The sequence below is a fragment of the Topomyia yanbarensis genome, chromosome 3 (assembly GCF_030247195.1).
Source record: "Topomyia yanbarensis strain Yona2022 chromosome 3, ASM3024719v1, whole genome shotgun sequence".
In the NCBI taxonomy this organism is placed as follows: domain Eukaryota; kingdom Metazoa; phylum Arthropoda; class Insecta; order Diptera; family Culicidae; genus Topomyia; species Topomyia yanbarensis.
Window position 1 is genome coordinate 139,151,743 of NC_080672.1, and position 20,655 is coordinate 139,172,397.

A 20,655-nucleotide genomic window follows, 5' to 3' on the forward strand; every position below is an offset into this window, starting at 1 on the left:
TTTCTCAAGACTGATGTTGTTGTTGTTGATTGATGGCCAGACCGCTCGGCTTGAAATCCCTCTGTCCGATATGGCGATGTACAGTATAACTTTTTTTTCAAATTTATGCCCTTATATTTCACTTGTGGGATGTAGGTAGAGCGGAAAGTAACGTACAGCACGTACGACGTCCCGCGGTAGTTCTTCGTCATCCACCGGCACTGCGATTTCACGATCGCTATTTGCTCGTCCGTGTACTCGGGGGACCGAGTCTTCTTCCGACAGACGATATCCTCCATCTTGAGGGTTCGGTGAATCAAGGTATGGGAGCAGTGATATTTTCAGCCGGCGTCACGCAAATTCGTTCCGTCATTGTTGTCGAAAAGCTTTTTCAACGCCTGCTTCTTCTTCTTCCTCATCATCATTATCTTCGCCGGACGGCCGCTAACGGCCTTCCGCTCCACGCTCAGGGATGCGAGGATCCGGTAAACTGTATTCGCGGGCACGTTTTCGTCTCGAAAGTGGTCCACCGTAAACTTTTTTCCACGATGACCATGCGATTCGTAAAACCTTACAACACGCTCGCGGAGTGCTTGCAATTTCGACGCCATCTTCGATTGAACTGACAGTACCCGAGCGAAAAGAAACATGCCACCCATTTCTATGGATTCCAGAGAGCAATTCTGTTGGAGAAAAAAAAATCGCTCTTTACTTTAATTGAAATCATTCTCATTTTTATTGAACACCCGTTATTCCTGAATGCCGATTCATTTTTCTCTGTTCCTGCATTTATCGTTCCGTGCTACCAGTTTCGCGGGAAGGGTACGACACAGTATCCTCCCCAGTTATACAAGGAATCTTGCACGGTAGCCGGATGGAGTAACTTTTGTTGTATCATCCGTAATGTTTCACACACTTATCAAACCACCGGACACCATGCACATCACAGCTCTAGTAGTACGATGCAGAATAACCGATAACTGTGCACACCACAGCCACCAGTGCTAGGAAGGACCGCCGACAGACAACACCACAGCTGCCAGCACACGACGTATGAGCCACCAGGTACTGTGCACGTCACAGTCACCAGTAGCATACACGATGAATTTCGTATAGCTGTGAATACCACAGATACAGCGGAAAAACACCTCACTTAGAATGGAAACTTCAAATTTAATTCTTTACTTATCAAGGATGAAACGCTGGTCGCCCTGTTGACCAAATCATTCGTTTCAATCCTCACACCACCCACTGAGACGTCCAAAAAATTGTTTCAAAATCGTTCAACACAGGTCCAACGATGGACGTTCGTTGAACGGTTATTTGGACGTTGTCCGAATTGGTCCAACGAACGTCCTTCATTGGACGATTTTGAAACCAACCGTTCTTAGAGGGCAGCCGCACAGGTACGACGCCGAAGGTAATATCAGCAATAGCAGACACACCACGCTCGCTAATCGTCTCGATAGTTCGCGACGATGGAGGAAGCAAAAAAACAGCACGCTCGCTGGGTGGGGCTCTCTCGCTGACTGAAGCTGCTTCTGGTCGCCGTGTTGACCAGGCTGGCTATACTCTGCTGCTCGATGGGTTTTCTCTCTCGCGAATGAAAGATTGTTTTCTCTTTTGCTTTTATTCTTGATGTTTACTTGTCAATGGTACAACACTGAATGAATAGGGAATCACATCTCGCGGGTTTATATAATGGCTCGTTCACTGCTCTAGCCAATCAGCGCAGCGGAACCAGTGGTGAGTCCTGATTGCAAACGTCAACAGGTTTGATTCTGTCGATAGAAATTCGTTGCTTTTTTCCATTGATCAAAAGATCTATAAATTTATCATGGCGTACGTCGAAGGGACCTTCATAAGGTCGCTGTAGCGAACGCTTGACCGTATTCATTCTGACGTAAACCATTTTACATGTCCGTAGATCTTTGGGGATGACGACGTGGTGCATCGCATGGTGGACGTTTTTAATTGGCCTGAATTTGCTGTATCGTTCGTCGTAGTATATCCAGATACTCCGATTGGTAGACATTCTCCTGGTATGCATAATGGCTGCACATAGATCACTCGGCGACTTAGAACAATTAACATCTTCTCTAGTATCAAATCGCAAACCCATCAAAATCAATAGTAATTTGATGCACCAATGCTTGGCGTCTATGCACATGATTGTAGCATTGAGTGTACGATGGAACCTTTCGACGAGTCCATTTACCTGGGGATGACAGACAGTAGTACGAATGCGTGGTGACCTAAACAATCTTGTGAATTCCACGAAAAAATGAGATTCGAACTGCCTGCCTTGATCCGTGCTGATGGTTTCAGGAATACCAAATCTGGCTACCCACGTATTACAAAAGGCCTTTGCAACTATTTCAGCAAGCATGTCGGGAAGCGTAACTGCCTCGGGCCACCGACTGTTGCGGTCTACCATTGTTAGTAGATATCGGTCTCCTTCGCAGATTGGCAGAGGCCCAATTAGATCTATGGGCACATGCTTAAAACGACTTATAGGCAGTTCAAATTCCTTGATGGCTGATGTGGTATGCCGATGGGTCTTTGACAGTTGACAGTTTGTACAACCTTTCACGAGACGTGTGACGTCTCGATTCATTGCTGGCCATACGTTCTGCAAGTAGTTTTCTCGTTGCTCTTATTCCAAACTTTGTTTACACACTGTTGCTAAATCGTGCCCGCTGCGGAATCTGATGCGTCAACCGTCAATGTCATAGGTTTTGATGAGTCTGGATACTGCAACAATTTAGCATTTGTAAAGTTTTCCTTACATTGCGAAAAGGAATATATGGCGTCCGGGTTCAACTGGAGCTTTCTGGTGTCGATTACCTGGAATTAAGTCTTGAAGAGGTTTCTGCAACGTTGCCGCTTGGGGTAAAAAGCGTTTGTATCCATTTAACAAGGCTAGAAATCTACGATGCTCTTTCACCGTTCGACATAGATTTTTCATTAGGGCTTAAATCGCAAATGTAAACAAACTGCGTTTTCGCTATTATGACATTATGCGACAAAAAATACTACTAGATTGTGGTGAAAATTTTTTGAAATGGTTTTTAGCTCAATTTATAATTAAAGAAAACAAAACGGCGAAACATGCATTTTTTCGAGATTTCGACTTAGGCTTTTGTTTCCATATGGAATATAAAGGCTAAACTTACATTTTTAGACAGAACCGGGCGTATGGTTATTAGTTACAGAATTATTCGTTAAACAGCGGTTCTATTATATAAATGATAAGTAATATCTACTATGATCATGTTTACTCTATAGTTGTTGCACATAAACATTCGAATATTTCGATATTTTCATGAAATTTGAAGAAAGGATGCGCGCGCCCTTTCATTTACATTGGGTTTCTATGCGCCCATTTGCTGAGCCCTATTTAAAAGTATACTGTCAAGCTCGCCCATTTACCCAGCCCTACCTAGCAAGACAGAGACAGTTTAGCCCCTTTACCGCGCCCTTCTGAAAATTATGTTCACGGTTAGGCCCTTTCGCAAATGGTGGTGGCTGAAGGGCGAAATCACGACTGGAATGCAAAATTGGGCGTAAGCATTTTTAGTTTCTACCCACTAAAAGCACATAGGAATTAAATTCTTTGTTATATTGTCATAAGGTTTAACCAAAGATGTTTCAGGAAAAACATGGTCATAAAGTAATTTATACCTACAATAAAAACTACATTTAGAAAAGTATCGCCGAATATTGAAACTGATTTTTCTCCATTTGAGTACATTGCGACTTAGCCCTAATGAAAGATCTGTGTCGCGTTGTCGGTTGTTTGTTATTCGACGACTGCTTGAGCACGTTCCGCTTGAGGTTACCGCGTTCGCTGATGTCATGTCCTAGAAAATCAACGTTTTTTGACGAACTTACATTTATCCAGATTGAGCACTAGTCCGTTTTCCTTGAGACGTTAAAAAACGATTCGTACATGTTCTTGATGGTCTTTTACTGCCACTGAAGCTATACAAATGTCATCAACGAAGACGACGACAAGTCCAAATCGCTGAAGAAACGGTGCATGAAACCCTGGAACGTCTGCCTGGCATTGCACAGCCCGTACTGCATCCTAGTAAACTCGAACAGGCCGAACGGAGTGGAGACAGCCGTCTTTTGCACATCACTTTCTTCATCGGGAATATAATAATAAACGCGAACCATATCGAGAGTTGTGAAAATCCGTTTACCTAGAAAGTTGTTTAACAGATCGTGTATGTGTGTGAGGTACGGGGTAGCGATCTGGTACGGTCACACGATTTAGGCTTCTGTAGTCGCCAACGAACCACTAATCACCATTTTTACTTGGGGACACAATAAGGCTGGGCTGTGGGAGAAAATCGGCACCTATTATCACCGAAATAACGTCGGCCAACAAAAAATTCCAAAAAATACGACGTAATCCAAGATCGGTTGCTAGCAACTGATATCCGTATGTTCGAATTTTTGATCTCCTCGTGGCGTGAAGCTGGAGGGGAGATGGTCCATGGCTTTTAACGTTTCACGAGGCTGGTATGGTTGACCCATCGTGTGTTGGAAGTTCTGTCGGCGGCTATGGATTGCTCTCACCTCGCCAGTTTCGGGCGAGCGAGAAACTAGCTTTTAGGCTTTCGAAACTGGCGTGGGCTACGACACCGTTCGGCGCGATTTCCGTATTTATGGTGAAACCAACAGATGGCTTCGCTGTTCCGGTTGCGAGACACTCAGCGCGAACGATTTTCCTTTGGACGTGCCTTCAGTCGACGGATTTGGCAATCTGATTAGTAAGGTATTGTGTGTTTTCGTTTTCAGGTGCTTTTACTGCGTGTATTGTGATTCAGTGGTGATACAGAATACAATCCAATAGATAACTCTTTTTCGACAAACATTTACATGGGACTCTTATGCTTTTATGGGCAGTGGACAACAAAGGGACTGCTTTTATGGGCAGTTCCAACAATTTAAACCCTCCGCGGTGTGTTGTAGCGATCATTAAACTCCATGAGCTGCTTCAATCGGAAATCATCAACCTCACTGTGGAAGGGTTTCTACGCCTGTATTTGCGTTACGATTCAATACTCTCCTCTAATTTGAGCCAAGATGGCGTACCTCCGGCTAAGCAGTCTCGAAAGGTCTTACATTATTCGATTGAGAAGAATCAAATGTTTCGTGCGTGGGTGAATTATACAAAAAAAATCGATGGGCACTTGAACTGAGCAATTTCAAGAGAGAAATAAACGCGTCTTACTAAATCAAACGGAATTTATCGTTTATATTTCGCGACTTTTGCTATTGTACTACTGATGACTAGGCCATGATGATGCAAAAGGTGGGTAACCTACTGCTAACAGTAGGGTGCTGTTGAGATATGACACCCCATCGCAACACTTTCACTGCTTCTTCTGTTTGAGTTCAAAATGCCATTTTTGAAGAAAATATAGGTTACTCTCAGTAGCCGGCTGCCCAGAGTTTAAAAAATTCAAAATCAAACAAGATATTTTCTTTATAAAGTGACTCGGAGACAGATTCAACAACTAAAGTTAACAAACTATTATTTACAGGACACAACGCTTGCTTGGAGTGAATCTTAGATCTTTTACCATTCTAAATATTCAACTTCGCGTCACACGTAAGCGAGTCAAATGAATTGTCTGCCCTGCATTAAGTTTGTGAAGAATCTACATTTTCTCTCTCTTTTATCTGTCCCAGATGGTGGCGACCGGAAACGATGGTTATCATTGAGGTTTTAATATAGATTGGATTGGTATCAACTTCTAGTGCGCAATTCCAAACAATCTCTTATTAAATAATCTCCATGGAAACATGACGAAATCAATATACATTCTGCTGAAATCATCAAAGATACACAATGAAACGCAACTATTCTAAAAAGTCAAATAGAATGCTACGTCACTAACACACCGTTATGCACAATTGGGAAAGTTTCAAAGCTGCCACGACAAAATCTCTTCGCATGTTCAGCAATCCGTCGTTCAATACACTTTGCATACCGGTCTCTAACCCTCCGTCAATGACGGTGCATTCTGTTTGAGTCTTTGCTCCGAAGGATTTCAGTCCGAGTTTTACGCTTTAAGTTTTTAGACTTCGACATTGTATTAAATCATTTACGAGACATGGCCTAACTGGCTTCAGCTGAAATGACCCTTTGGGTTTTGGGTAAAAAACTACATAAATGCAAATGAAAAACATTAACCTTACGTAAGTTCAACATAACTATCAACCCACTAATCGGAATTTCATGTAAAATTTCGTCATTTTGCGCGAAATGCTGCGGACTAAACGGCGAATTATTTGCCGCTGTTGTTAACAAGTCTAACTTATTTTGGATGTGTAACACCTGCAAAATATCATGGACAAAGCACGTTTGCGTAACGCATTAGTATCCGTTGAGTCCGCAAACCAAAGGGTGATCAAGAAGCTTAAAAACTCTATTCGCAACGACGTACTGGAGAAATTAAAGGTGGAAATTCGGACGTTCAAAACGTTGATAGGCGCTGTGCCAAAAACGCTGGTTCCTGGACCACGGCAATTTTCCTTCAATTCTGCTAAAAGAGAGACAACGACGATGCAGTCTCCAATCCTTCTAAGCTGCTACGTGGTACTGATGCCGCCGGTTCATTGACACCATCCATCGCTGTGAATTATGAAGATAATTTTTTTTGATCATATCTGTCAGGAATTTCGCCCGATGTTCCTGATCAAAGTGTCACCAAGCTAGCGGCGGATAAACTCGGAAATTCGGACATCACTGTCGTCAAGTTGGTCCCTCGTGGCAGAGATCCTAGAACGCTGACTTTTGTCTCCTACTCCTACCAAATTGGCATGCCAACGGATCTCAAAGAAAAGGCTATGACGGCGTCTACATGGTCAGTTGGGATTGCTTATCGTGAGTTCGAAGAGAAGTCGGATTCCAGAAAGGTTTTTTGGAAACCGAATCAGCAACAAAGACCTCCAGTGCTATTCCCTCCCCCCTCCGAACTAGTTACATCGCCTGTTTTATATCCTGCATTGCCTGTCTTCGAAGTTGCCGCACATTCCGAGTAGTTTCTTTCCGTTTACTACCAGAACGTGAGAGGAATGAGAATGAAAACACAAGAATTCCATCTAGCGCTTTCTTCTAGTGACTACGACGTCATTGTCCTAACGGAAACCTGGCTGCGCGAAAAAACGCTGAACTCTCGTCGAACTACGTAATATACCGCTGCGACCGCAACTCAACAACCAGTCATCTGCGCCGAGCCGGTGGCGTCCTTATAGCGGTAAAGAACAACCTCCCAGGTTCGCAACTAAACTTGTCTGGAATTGAACGCTTGGAGCAAATCGCCGTGCGCATCGCCATCCCGAATCAATCTGTATATATAGGCTACAATCTTCCACGCCTTCAGTGATCGCTCGATAACAATCTAAAATGTTACCTACCTATTAATGCCTCTTCGGAACAAGAAATAGCTGTAACGGAGTCTATGGTTGCAGACGGTCTGTACCAGATCGGCTCATTGATGAATGCGAACGGGAGGATCCTCGATCTTGCATTCGTAAACAACCCGGATATCGCAGAGCTGCTTGAACCTCCGACTGCTTTTCTCAAAGTCTATCCTCACCACAAACCGCTTGCCCTGCAGCTAGATGTGCGTATCAACACTGGAGATGATTCATTTTATTCGATTGTCGACCTTCATTTTGACTTCAACCGTTGCAACTTTGACGAAATCTCCGCACTGATTGCCACTATCGACTGGACCGACTTAATGTGTTGTAATGAGCTTGACGAACACCCACAAGTGTTCTGAATGTACTTGTGTTTTTTATACTCACGAATGCCGAGTGATCGCAAGGCAGTCATCTGGGCCCACTTATTCTTATTTTGTTTGTTAATGATATTTGTAGCCGGATCAAGTCTGGGAAATTGCTATACGCGAACGATCTTAAAATTTTCCGAAATTATCGCTTCGGCACTTTATGCCGTAGTGGTTCAAGAAGATATCTGTACTATTCATGAATGGTGAACGCGTAACGGAATGGAAGTCAACGTTAACAAATGAAAAGTAATTAGTTTCGGACGCTTGCTTACCCCAGGACGTTATGAATACAGCCTAAAAGGAAGAACAATTGAAAGCGTCGACTCAATCCGTGACTTGGGAGTGTTTTTCGATAGGAAGATGAGTTTTTCCAACCATATCACCACGGCAACTGCTAAGGCTTTCGGAATGCTGGGCTTCTTAAAGCGGAACACGGCGGATTTCCATGACTTCTACGCACTCAAAGCCCTTTACTGTGCCCTGATCAGAAGTGTTCTGGAGTATGCTGTGCAAGTGTGGGCACCATACCATGCCATTCAAAGTGAGCGACTAGAACGTATACAAAGATGTTTTGTGCGATTCGCCCTCAGGAAATGCCTCCTTATGCCGATAGATGTATGCTACTCGGTCTGCAGATTCTGGCGACTCGCCGTATCTTCCTGCAAAGAGTTTTTGTTTTCGACTTACTGTCAGGTAATATCGAAAGTTAATCTGTATGTGCCTCCTTGTGTTCTTCGTAACCCCACTCTGTTGTGGATCCCTAGGCACCGTACTTCATATGGACAAAATAATTCACTGGAAAGATGCTGCCGCAGAATTATCGAAGCTTCTTCAGTGTTTGATTTTAACATTTCCAAGCATAGATATAAGTTATTAATAAGAAACATATAGTTTTAAATGCGTCTGTACGTTGTATACCTAAGATAAGAAATAAATTTAAAAAATACTTACTTGTCATTGTTCCTCCCATCACAGCTCGTAACTTTTTCTCTAACGCATTGGCTTTCTGGTCTATCGCTTCCTGCTCACGCTCAAGCTTGTTCAGCTCACTTTGAATGTAGTTGACTTTTTCCACCTAAACGAACAGAAAAGTTAGCATGAGTGTTCTCATTTCCTCCTGGTTCCAATTAAAATTTCCCTCAATTCTGGACCAAGCAAAACAACACATCAAGCCCACTTACCCTGCCCTCGTTCTTCGGGTTGATTATATCCAATATCGACGGGGACAATTTGTTCGGCGAGGGCGAACTCCTCTTCAGTAAATGGTTACTGTTGGCATCGCTACCGTCCGTTGTAGGAGCCCCTCCGCCACCGACACTGTGCCGGATTGGCGATTCTTTACTGCTCCGACTGCCAAGCAGGGCAACAGTGGGAAAGATAAACTCCGGTACGTTGTTGATTGGTGAAATCGTTCGTTCCGGTGAAAAACTGATCGTCTGCGATGGACCAGTTCTCGTCGGTGATGAAGGCGAATCAAGATTGAGCGATTTGGCTTTGGTTTCAGCAATCAACTTACGCGCTTGTTCACGCAAACGAGCTTGGCGTTCGTTCTGGAATGTGGTAGTGGTTGGAGGAAAACGGACAAAGCAAAGGAGGATTGTGTTATAAGCGGTATGGCGAAAACGGTGATAAGCGACCCAAAAACAAGACAATATTTTGGCGTTTTTGGTTCAAATTGAAAAGTTAGGTAATACTCCATGTCCATGTCTCGTGTATGGGTCGCTACAGAGTAATTGTTATGAAATGTTGGTAGATACAAATTAATATAAATTTAATAGTCTGAACAGTTACTGTCGCAGTATTTTGCAACTATTCAACCATTTTCGTTTCGTTCTGTGTGACTTTAAATTCATCTGTTGGTAAACTCTTAGTTAAAATGAAAAAAAAACGTTGTACATTGTTTTTCATATTCGTGCGTTCTAATAGATAATGTGATACATTAATTGCCCAGACTATTATTAATAAAAGAACAAAACTTACAGTGTCAACATCACCACCCTTATCTACACTAGATGTTCTAAGTTTTTCAATCATTACTTTTGCCTTTTCACTCATTTCCTTATGCCGCAATAATAATTTCTAGAAGTAAAAAAATCAAACAAAACCAAAACAAGAAATAACCAAAGTAAAACAATGCACTCAAAAACTCCCAAAACCCAATCGAAAAAAGCCATTGTACAATGTACTCACATTTGCCATTGCCGCGTCTAGCCGTGGTAACTCCTCTTCCTCTTGGTCCCCTTCACGCTCATTCCGTTTAATTCTTTCCCCCACTTCTCCGTTCGTTTCTACCGCCGAATTGTTATTAATGCTATTATTATTAATTGCACTGGAACTATTGTTATTGTTTACACCCGTACTGTCACCGTTGGAGTACCCATTATCATCGAAGGATGTACCGTTCGGAAGCTGTTCCCCCTTCCCATCTAAAACGGAGAGCGGCTCCTGCGGTAGTACGCTTACCGCATGCTGCTTCTCTTTGGTAGGTGACAGCATTTTACCCAGCAGCGCTTTCGAATTCGCCAACAGATGAGCCCTGCTGGTTTCCTTCCGTAGCGGATCGTCCTCCCGCGGGGTGATCATTTCATTCAGATTCAGCAGATCCTTGGTTAGCTTGTCCGATTTGTAGTTTCCGATCACGTAGCTGGAATCGTCGGATGTTTCACCTGGCAGGTAAAGAATAGGGAATGGTATTAAAGCTATGTGTGGTGGGTATGGTTCTTCGGTTGTCAGTATAAGCGTCGTGTTTAGAAAATGCTAGGCAAAGCCAAAGTGTGTAAGTTAGTTCTGCCGATATTATAGGCCTTTGGACTTATGTAATAAAAAATCGGTTGTCCAAATGGATGATATTGATGATCTAAAAGGTACCTGTCGTATGCAATGCCTATGGCGCATCAATGCCGAGACTACGACGATCGATAATAGGTTTGTTCCAGTACCAGGAGAAACTGGAAGTACTCCGGAGCAAACAGGGAGAAAATCGTTCCTGTATTATCTTCTTTTCTTTTTCATCTTCTGTTAGCAAATCGGAGTGAAAAGGAGCAAGAATTTTTTGCTCCGGAGCAACAGGGAGTGACTTCCGTGTACTGGAACAAACCTAATAATCATTATTGCAAGGATTTTGTTATTTGTACCCTGTCTAACCTGTATCTGTTCTCGGTCGCTTTCCATGCATATAAAGACTGGTTTCCCTAGAATCCGGACGCTTTACTTATTCTATTGTAGCGACGCATTGACAGTCATTTGTTTTGCAAGTAGACGTGTTTCAGTGGTGAAAGAACCCACTATATGCGCAGTCGCAAAAAATTATGCTAGATGGAAGATAGAAAAGGAAAATTGATCCTGCACACACACGTCAAAAACCTGCTGTTGACGATCGACAGCAATTTAAGATCGCAATGTAGTCTAAAAATACGGCGGCAGCCGTAGTACTGTTTGGACAATCTATACGCTATAGCAGAATGTAGTGGCCAGATCATACACCTGGAAGGTGAACGAATGGATTATGATAAATATAAGAGATCATTTCTCATGAACAGCGAAACCTATATCTGGCTGGATTTCTAGCAGTAAAAAAGATTTAACTGGTCACAGCACGGGGTGATTTTCCCAGCAAATTTAGCTTTATTTTCGCTGTTAAAATCGCCCAGAAACTGATGATTTGGCAAGGGATTTTAAATCAAGATTTTATCACCAATAAAACGATGCATTCGAAGCTATATAAACAAGAGTACCGGGAGAATTGTATACAATCTTTCATTACTCACAAAGGCCCACAGATGTTCCTACAAGACTGGGCAAGATGCCACTACAGCAAAGAGGTGATATCGATCATGATTATAGAAAAATATAAAAATAGAAACTTTTAACATTTATCTATAGGGAATACAATCCGTGTCGTAAACTGATCGTAAACCGACGCAATTCTTTTTGTCGTTGCATTTCAATCAACTGCACGAAACAGGCCAAGGACGCTTTGCGTACAGGCTTGTTAAAGTTATCTATCGAAAACGCTAAGAAAGCCTGTCAGACAAGTAGGTGTTCTTTAACTTTCTATGTGAATGATAAGTTATCGAAAAATGAATTTTGGCACGAAAAATGCAAGAAAAAAATATGGCGCTCAGTTCGGTTTGGCTTAACACAGGCCGCATATCAGTGCTGTTAGAGAACAACCCGAGATGCATAACACATAGTAGCATAGTGAACGACTATTGGAACAACGATGACTGGTCAGAGGTCATACAATAAGGCCTTCGAAAAAAATGCCTGCACGGTCATATAAATACCCAATTATAGTGTTATAACAACCAACGTCAATTGATAACGAAGGTTACGCATGATTGTTTCTTTATAAAACTAAGAATGAATGCGAAAATCTGACCGTGCCTCATGACTAAGAGCGTTTTGGTTTTTGCTTGGTGCTAACACCGGTGTAGTGCAAAAGAAGAGATAGACGTATTACTCCTAAGTTTGAATGAGTCTAGCACCGACTACACTGGTGTATTGCACTGCCAAAAACGAAAATGTCATAAGGTGTAACGGTCAGCAAGGTAAATTACTCAACTACGACTACGATCTATCGGTCATAATGCTAAATGTAAGCTGGTGAGCTAGGCATAATTTACAGTGTATGTTCATCTCTTCTGACAGCTCAGTCTTTGGAGACGATACTAATACTCAAAAGCAAGCGATTTTCCCAAGCGCGGTAGGCTTCACTTCATTCCAACGAAAGCTCATGCTCGAGGTTAGTTGCCGCAATTTCCACTATCCCCTAAAACTACTACCTCTATTTTTCGTTTGGGAATAAATGCACATAGCTTGTTCGGCCGCTAGGAAGCAAGCCTGACATGGAACACCCGAATCTAGTTGGATGGGAATAAAATATCAATATTGTTACCACCACCATTTAAATCTTCTCCCTCACGAGAGAGGGACGAATGTTGGTGATATCTTTGGAACAGAGTAAAACTTACCGATCGTGTGAACCTCCAATTGGTGACCGGTGAAATGTGCTCGCAGTTGGTACAGATAGGTCATTACTGCCAGCTTGTCCGGTACTGCAAGCATATTCATATCGCGCGGTTCAATAACACGTGGGATTCCTAGTTTTTCTGCTGCGTCGAAAGCTGTCCTGCAGTTTTCTATCACATTCCCGGGGGAGAGCTTCGTCATATCACTGAAATCAAACAGAAAAAATAAATCAACTCTCGAGCAATGGAATTAGCAGGTAGTAAACACTTACATTAGACTAGGATAAAAATGGTGAATAATAGCACAAAATGCCATTCCGTTTCGCCAGCTGGTAGTGAGATTTGTAACCTTTACTCCATTATAGCATTTCGTGGTCTCCTTGCACCATTCCAGCAAATCCTGGCCCGGTGTGCTATCCCTCAGCAGTGGTTTCTTGATGGGTACCTCCGGTTCCGCCAGGGGAATTGTAACCGAAGGCACCTTACTTTCCGGCGGTTTATGGTCGTAACTTTTGATCAGATTCAAGGGCTTCAACTCCGCTCGACTATTTTGTTTTTCTTCCGGAGATTTTCTGCTACTCGATTCACTGTCTAAACTAGTTATTACCGGAGATACTCGCAGAGGTATGGGTTCAGGTGCTGGTGGTGGTGCTGCTGGGGTTGATGGTTTAACAGGAGTTTTCTCTTCTTCCAGAGCTTCCAATGGATCTTGCTGTTCGTCTGTCTCTTTCTCGGACTCTTCAAATGGATAGTCCGTATCCTGATATTTGACTGGCAGAAAATCGTCCCGACTGCTATCCAGTTCCGTCGGAGCCGGGTGAATAATCTTTGTCTTTATTTCCAGAGCTTTATTCTGGCGGTCGTTTTCTTCCGACCACTTTGTGCTGCCTTCGCTGGCCAACGAGATATAACCGCGATCATTTAGGAACTCTTTGAACATGTCCTTCGATCCGCTGACTATGGGGGTTTGATCGTCCGAGAGAGAAGGAACTGTAGAGACAGAGAGAAGATTGAAATTAAATAGTAACTACAACGAAGCACCTAGGTAACGCATATTGACAAAAACATCCATAATTTACAGGGCTATTGTTACGATCCCACTGATTACAAAGGAACATTTTCGAGGCTAACATATGACGAGTAGCTTATGATACCAGCGCTTTACCCTCTGTATTTTAAATTGGAAACATTTATGATGAAATTGCGCATACATAAAAATTATCAGTTTCAAGCTAACGAACGTGTCGTGTCATATAAACAAGTGGAATACGGAGCAATTTTGCTGAAGACACCTAGTTTCTACATAATTGTTTTTGGAAGAACGATTTCTTCAAACTACTTTTAGGAGCCACTCACCATAAGTAACAAATGATGCACTGCTTAGCTTGAAGACTTCTTTACGATATATTTGGTGAAAGCGTTTTTTTGTGTTCAAAGCTTTGCACCCTAAAAACGACTCAAATCACTGCTTGAGGCACTAAAAACTGGATTCTAACCGCACTGTGCACTTACTATTCTTCCATTAAATTCTTCTTATAGACTAGATGATTAGTTTGACTGGTCTGTCTATGAAAGCGCTATCTCTATCACTTGAAATACATGTGTTTTGACAGCTGGTAGTTTTCAGTAGTAGTTTGATCACTCGCACTTTGAAACTGCGGAGTCCAGGTTGGTGGGAAGTGTGTAATACCTTGATAAAATTATAATTGTAAAATGACTACATCGCACGCAGAGAAACTAAATTCATTCTCTGCATGACAAGCAAACAGACGTGTACCAAACCGGTAAACGAAACAAGGAAATCGCTGTTGCAGCAAGCAATAGAATCCCATGGAAAATGATGAGGAGAGAGGGTCATAACGTGAACAATCCATTTGGCTTATAAGCCATTGACGTGGACTACATTACCAACCCCCATACATATAATAAAAAGCAAAGCCATCGGTACTACATTCTGTAGCGGAACATTCCCTACTGGTTTTAACAGACCTAGTAACCGAATCTTAAAGTGCAGGACAATTACAGAGTTAGTGCTGCGATCCTACTGGTCAGCATCCATCAAAATTCAAAAAAAAATAAGACTGACAACAACGCTACTCACCGCTCATCGGCGTTGCCAACTCGGAACTGTTCAAACTGGTAGTCAACTGTTCCAGCTGGTGCGTGAAATCCAACATATGTTCTGAAATCTCAATGGAATTCTCCAAATCTGGAATGTCCTCCAGATCGTCTAGCGGGGCAATGTCGGACACATTGTTCACCGACATGAGCGAAATTATGCTCTGCATATCCTCGTCGGTTGCTTTACCTTCCCGCAGAAACACACAGCTCAACGTTAGTTCGAGCTGAGCGGATACAATTTTCTTCGAAACGGGCCTCAGCTCCAAGATAAATGTTTGCTGGGTGGATTCTATGCTGGCATATTTGCGCATATTGATCGTTGCCGATGCGAGCAGGCGTTTTTTACCCATCTGTGAAACGTCCTCCAACACGAAGGTCCAGTCTTTATCCTCCAGTTCGTGCGTTCGAATGTCCTTGAACAGGGTGACCGCAATCGTGTGGTTGTCCGGCATCGTCCAGGCCATTGTGCTGCTCACCGGATTAACCAGATCCGGTTCCCATGCGAGGGCACTGGACACAACACGTCGCGATCGGCGGGTCCAGACGATATGTAGACTGTGAGGGCGCCTAAAATAGAAATGAAATAGATCGAAAGATTAATTCAAAATAAATAAAATCTTTAAGCTTATTCTTGGATTAGGCTTATATCTAATATTGTATTGCATTACTCGATAACCAGAGCTGCCAGATGATTTTGTTGAAAATCTGTATCCTCGTTATAAAATATTTGTATTTGTCTGCATTTGTTGCAGAAAAGGAATTTTGATAATTGATGCGTATTTAATTTTTTTAAGTGATGTCTACTATAAATACAAACGTTGAATAGGCGTTTGAAATCAGTACTTTGAAGTAATCTGTATATTTCCCGGCTCAATATAAATAATATTAATGTAAAAAGTGTTATGGTTCAGTTGACAATAAATTGTTGAGGAAATGGCTATTCTTAATGAAAACGTTGTCAATTGAAATTTCCAAAAACCTGTATAAATCGATGGTGTATTGAAAATCTGTATTCTGGATCAGGTTTGTATCTGCGCTTAAAAATCTGTACAATACAGATAAAGCTGTATAAATGGCAGCTCTGCCCCAGAGTCGAATAATACAAACCGCTTAACGGCTTGAAGTAGCGAAAAAATTGAATTATTATACTATGCGTGAGTGTGACAACTGATGGCGATTTATACATTTTTTATTTCTATTTTTGTCAGCCAACCCAATATAATTTGAAAGATTAACTACACAAACCATGACTTTCGGCTAGCCATTTCACTAATTACCAAACGGCGTCACATTCTTACGTCAATTTACGTGCTCAAAAATAACGGTCACTCGCAGAAATTCGATTCGGAACACGCAAAAAGGAAACAACATCAAACAAATATTTATGCCACGAGAGATGAATTCGCGACCTAGACGGCGGGGCTGATATGATTATTATTGTCGCGCTTATAATAAAATCTCACATTGCGGGTGTCTGAAAGGCGCATCAAATATAGCCGCAGTTGCTCCGCAAGCCGATTTCAGTGGAGCCACTAGACAATGAGACAGTCGAACATAAGCGAACTATAGGAGTGATAATCAGTCTCTATTGCAAATGAATGTAGAGGATCTTCTCTTGCAATGTTTGTATTTTTCAAAAGATTCAAAGAAAAAGCTGCCAATGAATTTATATAGGCGGCTGTCACGCGCTTATCTGGATTGAGCTTTCATATAATCGCATATCGAGCGATTATCTTGCAAAGCACAATATGGAATAGAAAAGAAAAAGACGCAACAATCAAATCAACAGAGCGAATACCCTCAACATTAACTAACAAAAACATCAGAATACAGTTTCCATTAGGCAATGAGTAATCGTTAACCCTGGACTGACCCAACAGTTGAATCTGAAATGTATTCGGATATTCAATCAAAATAGTCGATTCTGGATGATAAGGAGAATTTGATGAAAATTTTAAGACGAGAGTTACCTCAAATGCTACTGAAATATTGGACGAATTTACGGAATTTGGATAGACAACACAGATTTGTCCGAAAACAATATCTATTCGAATTTGTCCGGAAAATTGCACGAAAATTTTCACTGTTCTCCCGGAACATCACAAAATTTTCAAAAATTTTCTTCAATAGGAAACCTCTGTCTGACACAAAAAAAAGAAATGATAAATCAGAACTTCTGTGCTAATCGGCATGTCCGTCAATTGTACACACAAGTTGTAAGACATTTTTTGGATTTAGTGGCTTACTGGCGACCAAGTCGGTCTGATAGCTACTGATGAGACGAAGGTGAAATACATATATCCGACTAATTAAAGATAGGTATATTGCTTTCGTGCACAACTTTAGCTTCATCCTATTTATTTATCATGGAGATACAGCAAATTGATCCGGATTGTAAAGTTCTCCGGTGGCGGAATTTCTCCCGAGATCCGATTTGTGGTTTCACGGCGGCTTTCTGCCAGGTAGCGCTACTTTGTTGGTCCCTTCGCCACTTTCTCTGTAGCTCAGAGAGCATACTCGTAACTCTGTTGATAGCATTCCAGATATGCTCGTCGTGGCACATTTCTTCGACGTTATTGTAAACTGTCACACCAGACATACAACTTCTTCGAACCTAGGACATTCGAAGACACGTCCAAACACTCCGAATAAAGGGGTGACGAAGCGTGTCCAAACTGGTGAAGGTACTTCCAGAAGCATCCGTGCTCGGACAAAAACTGCGTCAATTGAAAGTTCACCTCTCCATGCTTCCTATGCACCCGAGCAGACGCAATTGGGATGATTTGGTGGGTCCACCTTTCTTCACGTTGTCCCACTCTTTCTGCCACTTAACAAACGTGTCCGCTCTGGCTAATCTCCTTGCATGTCGTGCATTCCTCCGCTGGTAGCATTCCACGTCCTCAGCCAGAGTGATGTAAATTTGGATCATCCCGGCAATTACGTATACCGCCTCCGACGATATCGTTCTGTACGCGCTCGCGACACAAACAGCCATTGGATAAAACGTGCTTGTCAACTTCGTCCGGTTCCGCTTTAAGTTCAGCGCACCAGCCCAGGCACATACGCCATACCTCAGTATTGAGAATGAGATAGCCGCCAGGTGACGTCTCGTGCTGCATCTTGCTACTCTAATGTTTGGCATGATCTTTGCCAATGCGCAGCCTTCTCACATACATAGTCGTCATGTCTGTTGTAATTTAACCGATCGTCGGCTCTCACACCCATGCTTCTGCGCATGCATCGATGAGATTGAGTGTCCTCCAACGCTGATCACGACGCCTGGATTTTTTTATGGTTGCTGACCAGCATTACCTCCGTCTTGTGGTGAGCAATCTGCAACTTGGCGTCAGCCATCCACGTTTCCACGATGCCTGTTATCCCTGCCGTCAACATTACAACCTCCTCAAGGGTCTCACCGGTTATCGTCAGGACAACGTCATCTGCAAAGCCAGCAATCTCAAATCCTTTGGGTAGTTCCAGTGTTAACATTGTACATTACATTCAAGAACGTTAGGCCGAATATGGAGCCCTGAGGTACCCCCGCCGTGACCCTAATCGACCTCTACCTCATGTTCGTCTCGAAAACCAGTACTTGGTCCTGAAAGTAACTTTTAGTTCGAACCCGCATTCTGTGCAGTGCTACGGCGATAACCATCCACCTAACGCTGTTGAACGCGTTCTTCGTGTCGATCGTAAACACAGCGCAGTAGCAATTACCCCTTCTTCTTTGCTTCAATGCTTTTTCCGCGCTCGCAATGACTGTGCGGATAGCGTCCACCGAACTTTTGTCCGTTCTCACTTTCAGCGTAGGTCATCAGCCTGTTGAGAATGACCATTATTAGACGTTTACCAAAAGTATCCAGCATTTCCAACGTCTGCATCAACGAGTTCCTGATAGGTCGAGCTCTTCATCAATGGATCCTTCTTCAACTCGAAAAACATCTCACCTTTATGAGCGCCTGGTCCTAATTACGTTCTCCTCCTATGATCCTTCAGCTTGGGATCCTTTCTCATACTTTTTATTAACGCAGCGTACGTCACGCCGTCATTTGTCGCTCTCCCGACGCGACCGAAGATCATTCTTCTTTTCATCCTTTTCTTTGCTTTTTGTCCTCTTCTCCACGGTTTCTACGGTTCGTCATTCACTCTATGTTTATCGGCTGTTCGTTGTCTTTCGCCGAACTTCTTGGGCTTCTTCGGTTCCTCCTCCTGGTGTTTCTCTTTACTCTTTTCACAGAATGGTAACCCTTCGACATCTCATTACCTGCATGGTCCTCAGTGTGTTCAGCTCTCTCCAGTAGCGCCATCTGTTCATATTTGGCTGCTGCTACGGCGGATTTGATACAGATGACTAGATTCCTGATCTGTCCATGCACGTTACCCTTACTTTTCATGAATTCGTAGCTCTTCAGTTTTTTGCCTCTGCTTTGTCATTTTGAGCAACCCAGTCTGTTGGTCTTCTTGGGTACTGTTTGATTTCGGCGCGCGCACCTGAAATCCTCTCTTTTCTTGTCGCCCTATTGGTTTTTCGCCAATCGTGCTTGGCAAGGTCTCCCAGAGCTGCTCTCGCCGCTGCAGATGTTCCGGTTGTACTTGGTCGTTTTGCTGAGTCGACGACACCGCTAACCCACATTTGGCGAACGAGTTCTCCACACTTGCTCCGTTAGATTTTTTATTTTTGATGTTTTTGTCATCTTCCATGTTTTTTGGGTTCCAACTCCTACACGGAGAACCCGTCAATCGCAAAATTATGATATTGCAATTGTTGATTTTTATTTTGGCTGACTTAACTAAAAATGGCTGATACAACTAACGCGTTTGTTGATATTTCAATTACTAATTTGTTGAAAAATATTGTTGTTTCTGATAGCTGTCAGTTGTCTGAGAATAGACAGCAAAAAGAAAACAAAAATTTCAATACTGATTCAACTAAGTTATTAGTTGAAAGCGGCACTTCAGCTCGTTCATAATATTCGTCTTTTGAATTGAAAATGTGCATATTGCTTCTTTGTTTTTAGTCGAATTGATAAAACGTGCAACATTTAAGTGATTCAAAAAATGTTTCGTTTAATCCAAATAGCTATACTTTCGAGGTAGGTTTGAATATTTGTTTAAATAATAAGTTCAAAGTTCAACTGAGTTCTTGATACTGCAAGTTTAGACTTTTTGTACTGAAGCAATGAGTTGTTCAAAACTGTGAAGCTTTCTTGTGCGAGTATGCAAAATAGTGAAAATCAGTCAGTTTAGTGAAAACGTTAGCATCGATATCTGTTTGTGTCTGATTTGCAGTCAGAATCGTCACCCGGGTCTTCACCGATGCCTTTTTGTCAACTACATCTCAAGTTTCCATTGCTATGCTGACCCAGCTAAGCAAGATGTTTGGAGAAAGTAGTGAGGTGAGATCAATCCGATTTATAATAATTATCATTATCCATTTTATTAAATATATGAAATCACTCCAAACCCACATCCCATTTTCCTTCCATACTAACAAAATCAAACATCCGTAATATCTATGGAGATTGCGTGGGTTCCCCGTATCTTCTTAAGTAGGTATTTAACTAACATTCCCTTCCCTTTTACGGGGAAGCTCTAATGTATTCGTAAAAAATACATTAATAAAAATTCGGAATAGTTAATATTGAAAGTATTCTTTCCACATGCCATGTACTCCTGTATGTACGCCACACGGCCAAGATTTGTTATTCTCCACGGTGATGCTCCGTCCCGTACACGTTAGGACGTGGTGTGCATAGCATTTAAACCGA

The 20,655-nt window shown here is 42.4% G+C and overlaps 1 protein-coding gene across 4 annotated transcripts in view; it reads right to left on the reverse strand.

Moving 5' to 3' along the window:
• Positions 1-20,655, reverse strand: part of LOC131692721 (EH domain-binding protein 1) — a 67,590-nt gene that overhangs the window by 13,238 nt on the left and 33,697 nt on the right. Inside the window, exons 2-9 of one of the 4 annotated variants that reach the window (XM_058979944.1) lie at positions 14,868-15,454; positions 13,039-13,756; positions 12,770-12,972; positions 12,581-12,658; positions 9,987-10,462; positions 9,777-9,875; positions 8,978-9,346; positions 8,748-8,871 (exon numbers count right to left, since the gene is read on the reverse strand). In XM_058979944.1, the coding sequence (XP_058835927.1) occupies positions 8,748-8,871; positions 8,978-9,346; positions 9,777-9,875; positions 9,987-10,462; positions 12,581-12,658; positions 12,770-12,972; positions 13,039-13,756; positions 14,868-15,454 (2,654 nt within the window). The remainder of the gene's footprint in view (positions 1-8,747; positions 8,872-8,977; positions 9,347-9,776; positions 9,876-9,986; positions 10,463-12,580; positions 12,659-12,769; positions 12,973-13,038; positions 13,757-14,867; positions 15,455-20,655) is intronic. The other 3 variants (XM_058979945.1, XM_058979946.1, XM_058979947.1) reach the window with 3 other exon arrangements.